The 15,949-nt window shown below is 40.4% G+C and overlaps 1 protein-coding gene across 1 annotated transcript; it reads right to left on the bottom strand.

Annotated features, from left to right (window-relative positions):
* Nucleotides 1–3,757: 3,757 nt before the first annotated feature.
* On the bottom strand, nucleotides 3,758–11,542 carry LOC105924991 (P2Y purinoceptor 14-like). The gene is made up of 4 exons (XM_036126906.1): nucleotides 11,493–11,542; nucleotides 6,502–6,616; nucleotides 6,143–6,402; nucleotides 3,758–4,635 (listed from the first exon to the last, which is right to left on the bottom strand). Exons 2-4 carry the CDS (start codon nucleotides 6,610–6,612, stop codon nucleotides 3,939–3,941), a joined length of 1,068 nt encoding a protein of 355 aa, XP_035982799.1. The 5' UTR covers nucleotides 6,613–6,616; nucleotides 11,493–11,542; the 3' UTR covers nucleotides 3,758–3,938.
* Between the last annotated feature and the right edge of the window lie 4,407 nt (nucleotides 11,543–15,949).

The following is a 15,949-nucleotide window of genomic DNA, read 5'->3' as shown; positions in this document are numbered from 1 at the left end:
GTTAGAGGCTTCTTCAAAACCGCTCAGACAGCCCTCAGCATTTACAACTCTAGATAAATAAAGTATTTGAAATTTAACTAAACTGAGTCTGGATAAGATTCAGTTGGCTTCAGATCCAGTTCACCACTAAGAGACCTGTGAACTAAAGATGACAGATCTAGATCCTGAATGTCTTTAGGGTGAAGAAAGTACGTAGAAATCTCCAAAATTCATTAATATTCTTCCAGAGTGTTACTTGGAGAGCTTCTTCACCCTCAGCTTTTAAAGCAGCTCAACAATGGTCTTTGTAGAATTAATAATCAATAAAACATTAAAAATACATGAAAGAAACCTAACAAAACAGAAAAGGCTGAACTCTTAACTGGACAGGATCTCAAAGCTGGAAAACCAGAAGCTGGGTGGATTTTGTCTGGAGGTACTTACAGCTGAGTTTGTTCTTCTTTCACAGCTTCACAACCTGAATCTTTCTGCAGCTTCAGAGCTCATCCTGTCGATATGACGTCTCCTCAGGGTTGAGGATAACAGTCTGGAGAAACCATGTGATAAAGACTGATCTTTGAATTTCCCACGGATGAAATGCAGTCAGATGGGTATTGTCACATCCTCCTCACGTGTTCACTTCTTCAGAAAACACACAAACCACATTGCTCTTTCATCATCTGATTGGCTGAGGCAATCTTTTTTAATGCTGGGCTTAAAGTTACCATTAATATAACAACTTTCTTCTTATTTTGAATGGAAAAAAATTATTCACAAGCTTCCTACATGCTTTCTGTTTTTTTGCATAACAAGTGAGTCATCTCTGAGGTTTTGCTGACAACTGCCCTATTGCATTTGTGCATTTTGACTATTTATCATGAAATGAAGTCACCCCCAAAAAAAACTTATTTTTAGATAAGGTGTATAAAGCGGGCTTAAGAGTGCTGCCTTAACGTTCCTCTGCAATTTGTTAAATTTTCTTGTGAACTTGTTTCTTTAATTTTTGTCTTAAAACTGCCTTAGTGCTGCCCTCTTAGGATTGAACGGTGGATATTGCAGTTGAATTTTCCTATTGGTTCAAACGGCACATGCTTTTGTCACCATAGCCCCACGAGGAACGACCAGGATGGGGCAAGCAAGCGACTGGAACTCACGAGGAACAAGGGAGACTTCGAGTAGCACACAGACACTAGAAACACATGTCAGTGAGGGCTGACCATGTTCATTGGTGCCTTTAAAAGTCTCACATTTATCTGTGGCTTACAGTTTAGTCTGATTTTTCTCATGGCTTGATTGCACAACACCAACAATATCTAATCTTCTTTTCTTATCTAAAGTTCTTGAGAAAGTAGTTGCTAATCACATATGTGAACATTTACAAAGTAATGACCTACTTGAGGAGTTTCAGTCAGGCTTCAGAGCTCATCATAGCACTGAAACAGCTCTGGTGAAGGTCACTAATGATATTCTCATGGCATCAGATAATTGACTTGTGTCTATACTTGTCCTGTTAGATCTCAGCGCTGCATTTGACACAGTTGATCACAATATTCTCCTACAAAGACTTGAACATACTGTAGGGATTAAGGAGAAAGCATTAGGCTGGTTTAAATCGTATCTGTCAGACAGATTCCAGTTTGTTCACGATAATAAATCTTCTTCAAACTCTAGGGTCACTTGTGGAGTAAAACATTATTTTATTTTGTTGCTGTTCATTTTTAATCATAGTTGTACTTACATTGATTAAAATGATAAATGCATTAAAAACATGTTTATATTACATATAGTTAAGGTGAGCTCTGACTCTTTCGTTCAAAGGTCAGTACAGGTAGCCCTTCATAGAACACAGTACCCATAAAGTAGCTCTCAACTTCTAAAAGGTTGGTGAACCCTGATCTAGATAGTCAGCGAGGGGAAGAATATCATTACTGCTTCAGCCTGACTCTTGAAGAGGTTACCTGATTATAAGGCGCACCATGAATTAATGTGTCTATGTGTGTCTTTGTCCACATATAAGGCACACCGGATTATAGGGCGTACTAAATATTCTCCCCAAGTGTGTAATATCACCCCTTCATGTCCACATAAGCGGTGGAACGGATGGTAAAATGTGTGATTAGCTAGCTGAGCACCTAAAGCCGTTTCTTTTCCAGCAGGCTCACACCTGTCAGTGAGAACAGAGGGACTGTGATGGTGCGTCCTGGAGACCGCCTGCTTGGAACAGCTCAGTGAATCCAGCTCGGTGTGACATATAAAATAGTTCGATGTAAAGACTTCTTACCGTCAAGAAGTTGTAAAAATTTAGCTGTGCCTGTATGCGGAGTGAAGTACGCCCGAGTATGCGGGGCCTCTATATGAAAGCACTTCTAGTTTAGACATTACAGTCAGGCAGTCTTGTGGACAGCTCAGGGGTCCGGTTGTCAGGTAGTGACACAGTGTACCGTAATGCTCCAAATATCCATTGAGTGGAGCGGCTTTGTTTGTAACCAAAGCCGTACACTACTTACACATTTTAACTGATTTTTGAGCGCATTGTACCACATAAAATCAATCAGTAAGCACAATGGTGACCATATGTTAGGCGCACCATACATTTTTGAGAACATTTAAGGATTTTAAGTGCACCTTATAGTCCAAAAAGTACGATAGTTATCATACTCAGCTGAGGTGTAATTCTCTGTCATTATCACTCAGTGTGTAAAGCAATGTTTCAATTATGGATCTAGAATGTTTTGTGATTAATTACTGATCATTAACTGCCTTGTAGACAATTGTTGAAAATTCAGCTCAAACTGTTTCCACGCTTACATTTGGATCCCCCAGCTGCTAGTTGATGCATATTCCACACATACTCATCATATAGACCAGTTCACGCGTGACGTCACGAGCTACATCCGTGCTACATCTGGGTCACGGTGGTCGGCAAAAGCAGTACTGTTCCCGTCTACCACCATGACAAAACGGGTGAATTAAAGCGTACTTTTAGTTCATTTATTTTTGGAATCTAAACAATGCCTACCACTTGTGCTCCCGGTTGCACACAGAGGCATTCCAAATCGTCGGCTGTACGTTTCTTTCGTTTACCGAAGGACGAAGAAAGACAAAAGAAATGGATAATTTCAATGAAAAGGATGCAGGCAGACAATCCCAATCGACAGTGGGAGCCATCATACCTCGACAGAATTTGCAGTCTACACTTCATCTCCGTTAAATATAACTTAATTTTGCACTAGTCATTGTTCTACTTAAATCATTATATAAATAAAAATAAGGATATATACTAATAAGACAAAAACACCAAAATAATCCTTTGTGAACAATGTTTTTTTAACCTACCGGAGACGGGTCTTCCTCTTTGCTGAAGCGCTGTCTGTGTCAGACTCCGCTTTCGTATGTTACACAAACACGTCTGAACATCCATCCATCCATTTTCTGACCCGCTTAATCCCTCATGGGGGTCGCCGGGGTTGCTGGTGCCTATGTCCCGATATAAAATCATTGTAGCTGTTCCGTGATTTCATGCTCTCTCGTGTGTACTGGCCTGCCGCGTTTATAAGGTAGCTGTAAATGTTGCCGTTCGGAACGCCAGCATTTCACAGGCTCGCTCCATCCCTTCAGGCTTTTGCTTTGCGGATCTGGCAATCTGATACCATCAACCATCAACTTACTCTTAAAACGATCTTGTGATACGTTATCTAAAGAACAGAAATACGTGGAGAACTCGTCGTTTCCTTTGTTTGCGTCCGCCATTGTGTTCGCCTTTTGCCTACCAGTCCGGCGCGCATGCGCGAAAAACCCGGATGAAAACAATAACAATGAACTGGTCTATTGGAATCACATCACCACTACCAAGCAGTCTGAGTTATGCGTAATGATGCTTACTATCAGTAATTTGAACAATAAATACCTAAATACATTGAATGTACTATTTTCAAATAAACAGTCAGTCTTGTGTCTAATCAGAGACTAATTGGACTGGTGGTTTCCGTGCTCGTTGTTGTGCCCTCCAGGACCTGGGAGCTTTTGGTGTTCAGGTGATCCCTACTATGTCCAGCCTCCAAAGGAGAGGTGTTCCTCTTGCCTTTCAAGTTGAATAGTTGTTTCAGCTGAGCCCTGAAGTCCTCACAAAGAAAAACGTAAATAAGAGGATCCAGACAGATATTAAACACTGATATAAACACAGCCACCTCCTTCACATAGTACCAAACCACTGAACATCGTCCTCCCAATAGGTAGGCTGGAATTCGAATAACGTGATAAGGAACAAAGCAAAAGCAGAAGACGCTGACCAACACCAACATGTTCCTACGAGACTTCACAAGCTTCTTGGAGTTGGAGGAGGCCAGCTGCCTCTGCTGGATCTGCTGCACCCTGCGGGAGGTGCTGTAGTAGAAGAAGACCAGTGAGCAGAGCACCAGCAGGAAGATGAAAGTATTTACAGAAATAGAAATCACTATTTGCTCTGGTTTTCGAAGTTTGTGTATCAGATGATAACAGGTGTTCTGAACAGAAGTACAAGGTGTCAGGGTAAGCATCTGGATGATAAGTGGTGTTGTTGTGGTCAATAGAACAACCCAGGTGGTGATCGAGATGATGTGGCTGGCTTTAGCAGTCATCAGGAAGTGAGATCCTGAAGAATAAAATATCTTCATGTACCTGTGAGGAAGGACAGAAGAACAAATATTCAGTAAGTATGACTTGATGCTGGGGTGTTCATAATAAACTCCCTTTTCAGTTTTCCAAGTTTTGTGTAATCTATTTCCTTGGATGCTTCAGCAAACTAATTTCTGGCACCAACAAATTTTGTTCCTTGATCATATTATATCTGTCGAAATGAACCTCAAATAGTGATGAATGCACGTAGCGCAATAATGAAAGCATCTGTGCTTAATTCATTGAGCATCTTGATGTTAATTGCTCTGGAGCACATACAGGTGATCAACAAAGCATAGCGCTTCAGCTCTTATCTCCCTTCCTTGACATATAATGAAATTCTCTTGACTCTTGACCTGACATAAAAGGCTGAAGCAATCTATCCCACAGTAAGTAAACGGCGTGGCTGGCTCCAGCTGATCTTCAGGAAGATCTGCCATCATTTGCTGCTTGGTGTAGCATCTGAACTTTCTGCACTGTGTACATTTATAAGGGAAAATACAAGCTTGCTGCTCTGGAGGATCCAAAATCCATTTGCACGTAACGCATTAATGATGATACCTCGAGTTTGGTGGCGTGTTTTCTCGTGAAAGTGATTCACAATTAATGCTGACACATTACTGTCTCTCGGCACGACTACTGGATGTTTGACATTGGGATGTAAGGTGGCATGAGTGTTAAGAAAAAGTCTGGACATTATTGGCTTGTGGGGCTGTCTCCTCAGCTTAGGTAGCACATCTGTTCTACAGCCTCAGCTTTTGTTCACGGTGCCGCCTTCGACTCGTTCTTATGGGGATGGTAATTCCCAGAGATCTGGGACTCCTAGCTATGTCCGCCAGGATCATGTATGTATTTGAAACTTAGCTATAGCTCTCAGTTGTAATTAAACTATTTTAACGAGATGATGCTGACTGATGATTTTGGTAACAGAATTAGTTTCTAACGGGAAGTAACACACATAAAAATAGTTAAAGCACCAACTGGGAAAGTCCAGAGCAAAGATGAGTTCAAGGTTTTAATTACTTTCCATTACTATTCTTAGAGCATGAAAGCCTATTTTTATTTCAAATGGGATGAAAAATACATGTAATCAATTTTCAAAATAATATGAATCACCCATTGGCAGATTTTGGACACTGAATTAATTGTGAAAAGATAATTATTAAATGTCCATGTAATGATTTGGATCTCAGAATATACAGCACAGGGTTTGATTCCTAAACTACAGTGATGTAGTTAAAGGTGACCTAGGTGTAAGACTTAGCTATGACTTGAGGCAAAAGACCAGAGACTTTACTTGGTCTTGTGAAGATCTCTGCTCCCAACTGAGGGATGTTCTCAATGCAATGAAATAAATGCTTTTAGATGATTCCACTTGTTCCAACGCAGCAGAATTTTATTTTCTCTCTCCCCTCTATTGATTTTCATTCGTTTGACTACAAATTATGCATGGACTTTGCTTTAAATTTGTTCTGAATCATTTGCCTGGCTGGTAATTGAGGTCTGGTACCTGTTAGCTGCGATGTAGCCCATAAACAGGACGCTGGCATTCATGTTGAGGATCATTAGAGTAGTTCCAAAGCTGCAGTAGACCATATGAATGGTGAGCGATGTGCTGGTGTAGTGGATGATACGCAGTGGGAGGCTCAGACAGAGCATAAAGTCTGCAGCTGTCAGATGTTTCAGGTAGATCATCCAGTTCTTGGAAACTTGTCCATGAGCTCCACGGCAGTGAAACCACAAGGTGAAGCAGTTTAGGGTCAAACCCACCTGCAGAGAAAATCATGCTGTGAGTAGATGATGAGACCAAAACTTTGAAAGATTTTTTCCTGAAATCAGGACAGTACAACCTGAAGACTAGATGCTCACCAGAAACAGCAGACTGTAGCCCAGTGCTAGGAAAGGGTGGGATTCTTTTTCCACTGGATCACATCTGGTCATATTCTGGTCGCGTACTGAAGAATTATTGAAATCATCCATGTTTCTGCAAGTTTATAATAACTAGGTCAGACAAATCACATGGATGGATGGATGAATAGATGGATGGATGGATGGATGGTGTATTTCTTGCCCCCCCCCCTCCACATTCTGCAAATCTAATAAATTTGGTGTCAAACATTTGTGCAGGTTTGCACAGCAATAATTATTTAATAATAAGTTAATTAATAATAAGTTTGTGCCGCTATTGTTTTTTAAGTTTCCACTCGTCACCAAAAGTTAACCAGCTTCTCTTAAAATCAAACAAAATTGGTGTCAATCAATTCTGTGCAGCTAACATTTTAATGATATTTCTAAAAAATTTCAGAGATCACTAAATCATAAGATCATAAAACAAACCATTATGTGTGTGAGAGAGCAGAAAAGTTTTGCTTGCGTGGAAACAGAACATTTGCTTTATAAGAAATCATTGTTCTCTTAGAAGAGAGAAGAAAAACCCAGCCTGCACCTCGGCCAATTCTCTTTACTATATATATATATATATATATATATATATATATATATATATATATATATATATATATATATATATATATATGCTTGCAATTGGCAAAATTATCAGACAGCATGGGATAAATTTCCACTGTTATGCTGATGACACTCAGCTATATTTATCCATAAGTCCTAATGAATCCAATCACTTAGACAACAGGCATATCTTGATGACATGAGACAGGAGTGTATCATTGAAGGAGCGCTAAGGGATTAATTCATGCAACATCACTGTAATTCACATTGTTCGCAAAAGGACTGATATCAGACTTCTTGGACTCGGATAGAGATCTTATCAGACCCTAAGACTATTTTTGCATGATTTATTGCTTATTATTAGGGCTAGGCAAGTTAACGCGTTAATTTCGCGTTAATCCAATAGACTATTAACGGCGATATTTACTTTAACGCGCATTAACGCGTGTTGCTCACATGCTTTTATTTTGTGAAGGTCTGTTTCTGCGGTGTAGGGGTTTGAATCAGAACAGTAGGTGGCGATAATGCGCCAATAACCTCGCTGTCAGCCAAGCCTCGGATTCAAGCAGGAAGAAGAAAGGTGCTGGCTGGTTAAAGTAAAACGCGGAAAAAAACAAAGCTGACATGGGGAAGGCGGTGTTTCCCGCAGGAATTTGCTTAGGCGAGGCGGTGAGTTGGCGAACGGAACAAGTTTTGTGCGGAGCGGAGCGGGGTCTGCATCGACGCCGTCGGTGAAGTCGCTTCTCGTTTGAAAGTATCCATGTGTTTTTGCCTGTTTTCCCTGCCATTCACTATATGCACGCGAGAAAGCAACAACAAAAAACCGCGTGTTAACGTCAAATAAACATGCACGCATATCGAGTTAGCAAGCGTTTCAGTTTAAAGTTCTTCCAGCATGGAATATGACAGAAACAAGTTAGTTGTAACCACTGCCAAGTTAAACTTTGGTATTGAACATACAATGGTAATGCTGCTCCCTGCTGTTACCTCAGAAATTGCCTGTTTTTGGTAGATTTTTTTCCCCATAAAGAGAATTCCCTGTCATTGGCAATAAGCTTTAATTTATTATTATTGCTATTTTTTGTTTTACATGTTTAAGTTGAGCTTTACACTAAATATGTGTTACTGATAAGTGCTACAAATGTTACAACACTTGTTCATATGGCAGCAGAACATTAAAATAAAAGTGCTCTTTACACTACTTTTGAATGCATTCTTGGAGTTTGTAAATACAATGTGATAATTCATGATTAATCAGGCAAATTATGCGATTAATCGCGATTAAATATTTTAATCGTTGCCCAGCCCTACTTATTATAAAAAACATGTAAATACCAAGTGTATGTATTATGTTATCCATGTACAGCCTAAGCCAGTGTCTGCCTCAAAAGAAATTTCACTATGGTAACACATGGTGACAATAAAGATTCTTGATTCTCACTATCTTCAAATAAAAAAACTGGTGTAAAACGTTTCTGCACATTTGACAAAAAATATTTTTAGCTTCGGAAAAAGTCCAACAACCTGAGTAAAAGCATGATTTATCAAACTTAAATTTCAAATCGAGAAATTAAATCCTTTAAACCTCAGTTAAATCTGTTTATCAGATGAGCCTACAGTTATCATCAAGCAGAAAGCTTAGCCAAACCGTGTTTAAAATTGGGAGATGCTTAGGTCTACAATAGCAATGATATTATGATTTCATCTGCTCTGTCTTCTGTAACCCCCAGTCGGTCGAGGCAGATGACCGTTCATACTGAGCCCGGTTCTGCTGGTTTTTCCTTCCAGTTAATGGGGAGTTTTTCTTTCCACTGTCGCTTCATGCTTGCTCAGTATGAGGGATTGCTGCAAAGCCATGGACAATGAGACGACTCTCCCTGTGGCTCTACGCTTCTCCAGGAGTGAATGCTGCTTGTCAAGACTTTGATGCAATCAACTGGTTCCCTAATATAGGAAATCTTTTTGACCAATCTGTATAATCTGATTGATTTTGATTTGTAAAGTGCCTTGAGATGACATGTTTCATGAATTGGCGCTATATAAATAAAATGTAATTTAATTGAATTAATGTGTGGATAACAGTACAGAAGCCACAGAGAGGTGTGTTAAACTACGGCTCTGCTTCCTGGTCTGGACCCTGGGTTGTCAGCATTTAGGAGAACTAATAAATCCGTCCAGATTCCTAGAAAGAAGAGCTGCACCATCCAAAGTGGGATGAATGCCGTCTCTTCAAATCAGACCGTCACTGAATGGGGAAAATTTGTTAGAAATGCAGATGGGTTGGTGGTGACCTTGGGGCTGAAATGTAGAGCTATGCTTCCTACGAACCGTCACCCAGCCGGTCTGGTTACCCGGCTGCTCGTGTGCTGCTGATACGTGAATCTAATCTCTGTGGCTCCACACTAGCAAAGAGTGTGGCTATCTGCTGGTTTTTTAACAGCACGGAGCTGGGTCTCCAATTCTGACACTCTCGCCTCCAAAGCTACTAAAACACTAAATTTATTACAAGTAAAGGAGGCAGAGGAATAACTAAACATCAGACACAGAGAGCAGGAGAGAAGGGGAGACTTAGACAGAGATGGAGAAGTTGTTGGAAGAATAGGGGAGAAAGCCATTGTGAGGCTAAAGCTAGGCTAGCGACCTCTTACCACATCGAGAAAAGCAAACCGTGTGAAACATGAGGAGTTCCCAAGCGTGAAGTGCAACAACAATGAATGTTTTCAAAGTGCTAATGTGTTAGAAACACATAGATGTCACAGAAAAGAGATTAAAAATAAAAATGAGAGTCTGGAACACCAAAACCGCAATTCTCACCGTGACAACAGGAAGTGACACAATACGCCTTACAGCAAACAGCTTGCTGTAGATCGTTTAATTTAATTAATAAAGGTCGGTCTTCAATCACACCGAGCTGCCGCTTTACTGGGAGGCATTGCAGAGGGTCAGGCTTGATCTAGCATTTTTAAATTTTGTTTTATTAATTAAGCAAACCGGCATTATGAGAGTTCTGTGATACTGTCGCTAGATGGCACGACAACTGTTTATATCTGTTAATTGCACAAATTATCTTTCGGCTCAAAATGAACAATCAAGACACTATTGAGATGGAGGCTTGGTGTATATAACCTTGTTTTATCATGATCAAACCTTTTAAAGACCTCTATTCTAGAGCATCCGCTGTAATGTTCTCCTTGATCTTATCTTAGTCAGAGTGTGTTCCTTGAAGAGCTACCTCAGCTTTTAAAGCAGCTGAACAATGGTCTTGGTATAATTAATAATTAATCTTATGAAACTTCTTCAAAGCCCTTGTCAGACAAAATTGTTAAATTATTCATATGATTAATTACATATATGATTATTTATCCATCATTTTTGAATGTGTTAAATTAATATTTTTGCAGGACTGTATGAAATAAATTATGCATTCATTCATTCAATCATAATCGTTAAACATTAAAAATACATCAAAGAAAAGCTGAAAAACCTTAAGCAGGATGTATGTTTGTCTACAGGTACTTACAGCCGAGTTTGGTATTTCACAGCTTCAATGCTCTTCCAATACGAGGTCTCTTCAGGAGATAACAGTCTAGAGAAACTACCTAACAAAGATGGTTTATGTTCACACGAATGAAATGCGGTCAGCTGGGTATTTTCACACTCCCCTTATATGTGCCCCTCTTCAGAAAACCCATTAAGAGCCACCCTCCCCTTTGATCCTCTGATTGGTTGAGGTAATCTGAGGCTTTTTTAATGCTGATTTATACTTATAGCTACTATTATTGCTGCTATTTTCTTCTTACTTTAAATGGAAATTATATTGATGCATTCACAAGCTTTCTATGTGTTTTGTGGTTTCTCACATCAAGTGAGTCATCTCTGAGGTGTTGCTGAGTGACAGTTGCTCTGTTGAACCTTAACACCATTTATAATGAAACTCTTTAAGGACCAGCAGAGCAGGCAGAAGCTGTCAAATGTGCCGAAGACAAAGTATTTCTCCAGAGGCAGAGGACCAGTATTCAGCCAGACAATCAGGTTACGTTTTAAGAAGGTCGTGGGTAGGAACTGGAATAAACAGGCAGGCAGTTATGATGAGCGAGACAAAACCAGTCCTTAGTCAAAACCAGGTAATCAGAAGTGCAGGAACGTACAGAGCAGAATCCGGACTCAGAGGAGAGACACAGATCCAAGATCGATACACGGGCAAGCTAACAGGCTAGCCGAGATCAGGCAGGCTCGGTGGTCAGATAGCAGGTCTGGGTCGGTACACAAGTTAGCAGTCAGAAACAGGCAGGAAGAACAGGTATACAGGGGTCAGGCTGGCTCAGATATCCTGAGGCAAAATTACATTAGTATCAACAGGGCTATCAGAACAAAGCATTCTGGATAAGACTCACCAAAAGGCTTGATGATGTGGCACCGAACAGAGGATAGACGCAGATAAGAATAGAGGAGTGAGCAGGTGAACGCAGAAGAAAACAATTACAGGAAAACAGGTGGAACTAGTCAAAGGAAGGGTAGTGACTGACAGAGAACCGAGCTGATAGGTTAGTGACTGGAGACTGACAGGTGAACAGATCTGACTGGCTGGTGACTGTTGACAGGGGAGTGACAAACAAACTGATTGGGGGGTGACAGAGAAGAGAGCTGGCTGATTGCTGAAAGGTGAACTAAGCTGACTTAAATGCTGGCTGAACCGGTAAAATAAAGAGAAATACAACACTAAAACTTACACTTACACTGCTACTGACGGCTCTGACTGACGTCACTTCCTGTTTGCGGTAAGGCGTATTGTATCACTTCCTGTTTTCACTGCGTGAGCAACGGTTTGTTGCTCCAGATTCTCTCGCTTTTATCTTTAATCTCTTTGCTGTAACATCTGTTTCTAACACATAAGCACTTTTAAAACATTTTCTGTTGCTGCACATCACGCTTGGGAACTCCTCGTGTTTCACGGTTTGCTCTCTTGGCGTGGTAGAAGGGCGCTAGCCTAGCTTTAGCCTAGCCTAGCCTTAGCTCCACAATGGCTTCCTCTCCTACTATTACTTCAGCTTCTCCGTCTCTGACTAAGTCTCCCCTTATCTCCTGCTCTCTGTGTCAGATGTTTAGCTATTCCTCTGCCTCCTTTAGTGATAATGGTACTTGTAATAAATGTAGTGTTTTTGTAGCTTTGGAGGCGAGGGTGTCAGAATTAGAGTCCCGGCTCCGTGCTATGGAAAGACCAGCTGATAGCCGCCCCTCTGCTAGCGCGGAGCCACATAGACCTAGCGTTAGTTCACTTAGTGGTCCTCCAGAAGCACCCGAGCAGCCGGGTAAGCAGGCCGGCTAGGTGACAGTTCGTAGGAAGCATAGCTCTAGATTTCAGCCCCCAGTTCACCACCGACCCGTCTGCGTTTCAAATAAATTTTCCCCACTCAGCGACACACCCGCTGAGAAGCCGATCCTGGTTATTGGGAGCTCAATAGTCAGAAACGTGGCACTAGAGACACCAGGGACCATAGTTAAATGCCTGCCAGGGGCCAGAACGAATAGAATCTTACCTAAAACTGCTGGCTAAGGATAAGCGTAAATACAGTAAGATTGTTATTCACGCTGGCGGTAATGACACCCGATCACGCCGATCGGAGGTCACTAAAATTGGTGTTGCTTCGGTGTGTGAGTTTGCTAAAGCAATGTCGGACTCCGTAATTTTCTCTGGTCCCCTGCCTGATTTGACCAGTGATGACATGTTTAGCCGCATGTCATCATTCAACCGCTGGTTGTCTAGGTGGTGTCCTGAAAACGACGTGGGCTACATTGATAACTGGAGAACTTTCTGGGGAAAACCTGGTCTGATCCGGAGAGACGGCATCCATCCTACTTTGGAGGGTGCAGCTCTTCTTTCTAGAAATCTGGCCGGATTTATTAGTCCTCCTAAATGCTGACAATCCAGGGTCCAGACCAGGAAGCAGAGCCGTAGTTTAACACACCTCTCTGCAGCTTCTGTACTGTTACCCATCCATTATCCTATTGAGACGGTGTCTTTCCCACGGCCAAAACTTAACAGATCAAAAACTTATCTAAAAGGAACAAATCATAAAAACCTAATAAAAATCAATACGGTTCACCTTGAACCTAAAAATAAAACAATTAAATGTGGTCTATTAAATATAAGGTCTCTCCCTCCAAAGACTTTGTTAGTTAATGAATTGATTTCTGATAAACAGATTGATTTGTTTTGTCTCACAGAAACCTGGCTACAAGAGGACTACGTTAGTATAAATGAGTCAACTCCCTCCAATTATTCAAATTTCCACATTCCCAGATCTGTGGGAAGAGGAGGAGGAGTGGCAACTATCTTTCAGTCTGATTTATTAATTAGTCCCAGGCCAATTAATAACTACAGTTCTTTTGAACATTTAACCCTCAGTTTCCCTCATCCAAGCTGCAAAGCAATAAAACCTCTTCTGTTTGTTGTTTTGTATCGTCCACCAGGCCCTTACACTCAGTTTTTGGATGAGTTGTCAGATTTCTTATCTGATTTGGTGTTAAATACTGATAAGGCTATTATAGTGGGTGATTTTAACATCCATGTTGACACAGAATGTGATAACCTTAGTGTAGCCTTTAAAACTATCCTAGATTCAATTGGTTTTGCTCAAAATGTGCATGAACCGACGCACTCTCGGCTCCATACTTTAGACCTTGTTCTGACATATGGCATTGATTGTGAAGAATTAACAGTATTTCCTCACAACCCTGTCCTATCTGATCATTTTTTAATAACATTTGAGTTTAATCTAACTGAGTTCTCCACCCCCAAAAGAGGGTTCCATTATTGTAGATCTTTATCGGATAATGCTGTATCAAAACTTAAAGAGTCTGTCCCCTTTTTAATATCCTCCGTATTGCAGAAATGCCCTGCAGATAGCAGCAATGTTGTTTCTTCCAATTCACAAATAGATGTCTTTGTAAACGGTATGACTTCGTCATTGCGTTCTGCATTAGACAATGTAGCTCCCTTGAAAAAGAAGGGGATTATTCACAGGAAGCTGGCTCCTTGGTTTAATTCAGAGCTGCGTTCCTTGAAGCACAATGTTAGGAAATTGGAGAGAAAATGGCGCTCTACACACCAAGAGGAATCCTACCTAATCTGGAAGAACAGTCTATTGTTGTATAACAAGACCCTTCGCAGAGCTAGAGCAGCATATTTTTCATCATTAATTGAGGAGAATAAGAATAATCCTAGATTTCTCTTCAGTACAGTTGCCAAACTTACTCAGAGCCACAGCTCTGTTGATCCATCCATTCCCTTAGCTCTTAGCAGTAATGATTTTATGGGATTCTTCATAAATAAAATTGATTCCATTAAAAATAAAATAATTGGCATCCTCCCAAACATGATTACCTCATCCTCAGTAAGTGAGGCAGCATTGGAGGAATCCTTAGAACCTGCGCAGTGTCTGAACTGTTTAAAAGCAGTAGAGCTTTCTGAGCTATCTAAGATTTTAGCTTCATCTAAACCTTCTACCTGTATGTTAGACCCAATCCCAACCAAGTTGTTTAAGGAGGTATTCCCTCTGATCAGTGGTCCTATTTTAGACATGATTAATGTATCCTTGGTAAATGGATATGTACCACAGGCTTTTAAAGTAGCTGTTATTAAACCTTTACTTAAGAAACCATCTCTTGATCAAGATGAGTTAGTAAATTACAGACCTATATCTAATCTTCTTTTCTTATCTAAAATTCTTGAGAAAGTAGTTGCTAATCAACTATGTGAACATTTACAAAGTAATGACCTACTTGAGGAGTTTCAGTCAGGCTTCAGAGCTCATCATAGCACTGAAACAGCTCTGGTGAAGGTCACTAATGATATTCTCATGGCCTCAGATAATGGACTTGTGTCTATACTTGTCCTGTTAGATCTCAGTGCTGCATTTGATACAGTTGATCACAATATTCTCCTACAAAGACTTGAGCATACTGTAGGGATTAAGGGAAAAGCATTAGGCTGGTTTAAATCTTATCTGTCGGACAGATTCCAGTTTGTTCATGTTAATAATAAATCTTCCTCAAACTCTAGGGTCACTTGTGGAGTACCACAGGGTTCAGTCCTTGGACCAATTCTATTTACTATATATATGCTTCCGATTGGCAAAATTATCAGACAGCATGGGATTAATTTCCACTGTTATGCTGATGACACTCAGCTATATTTATCCATAAATCCTGATGAATCCAATCAGTTACTTCGACTGCAGTCATGTCTTGATGACATCAAAAGCTGGATGACTTTAAATTTCCTGCATTTAAATTCTGACAAGACAGAAGTTGTAATCTTTGGGCCAGAGTCTTCAAAAAATAAAGTTCTTAATCAATCCCTTAATCTGGATGGCATTAACTTGGCCTCTGGTAATAAAGTTAAAAATCTTGGTGTTGTTTTCGACCAAGACATGTCATTTAAATCCCATATTAAACAGGTTTCCAGAGTTTCCTTTTTTCACCTCCGGAATATCGCCAAAATTAGAAACATTCTGTCCAGGAGTGATGCTGAAAAACTAGTCCATGCATTTGTTACTTCAAGGCTGGACTATTGTAATTCTTTACTATCAGGAAGTCCACAAAATGCAGTTCGAAGTCTTCAGCTGATTCAAAATGCTGCGGCAAGAGTTCTGATGAAAATCAACAAGAGGGATCATATTTCTCCAATTTTAGCTTCCCTTCATTGGCTTCCTGTTAAATCAAGAATAGAATTTAAAATTCTCCTTCTAACGTATAAAGCCCTTAATAATCAAGCTCCACCATATATCAGAGCTCTGATTACCCCGTATGTTCCTAACAGAGCACTTCGCTCTCAGACTGCAGGTCTGCT

This window comes from Fundulus heteroclitus, chromosome 23 (genome assembly GCF_011125445.2).
Source record: "Fundulus heteroclitus isolate FHET01 chromosome 23, MU-UCD_Fhet_4.1, whole genome shotgun sequence".
Lineage (NCBI taxonomy): Eukaryota > Metazoa > Chordata > Actinopteri > Cyprinodontiformes > Fundulidae > Fundulus > Fundulus heteroclitus.
Note: the sequence above shows the minus strand (reverse complement) of the source record. Positions and strands in the feature narration are given on the sequence as shown.

Coding starts and splice junctions, on each gene's coding strand:
- LOC105924991 (XM_036126906.1), bottom strand. CDS start 6,612: ATGGATGATTTCAATAATTCTTCAGTACGCGACCAGAATATGACCAGA. Junction 6,403..6,501: donor GCTACAGTCTGCTGTTTCTG/GTGAGCATCTAG, acceptor TTTTCTCTGCAG/GTGGGTTTGACCCTAAACTG. Junction 4,636..6,142: donor GGCTACATCGCAGCTAACAG/GTACCAGACCTC, acceptor CCTTCCTCACAG/GTACATGAAGATATTTTATT.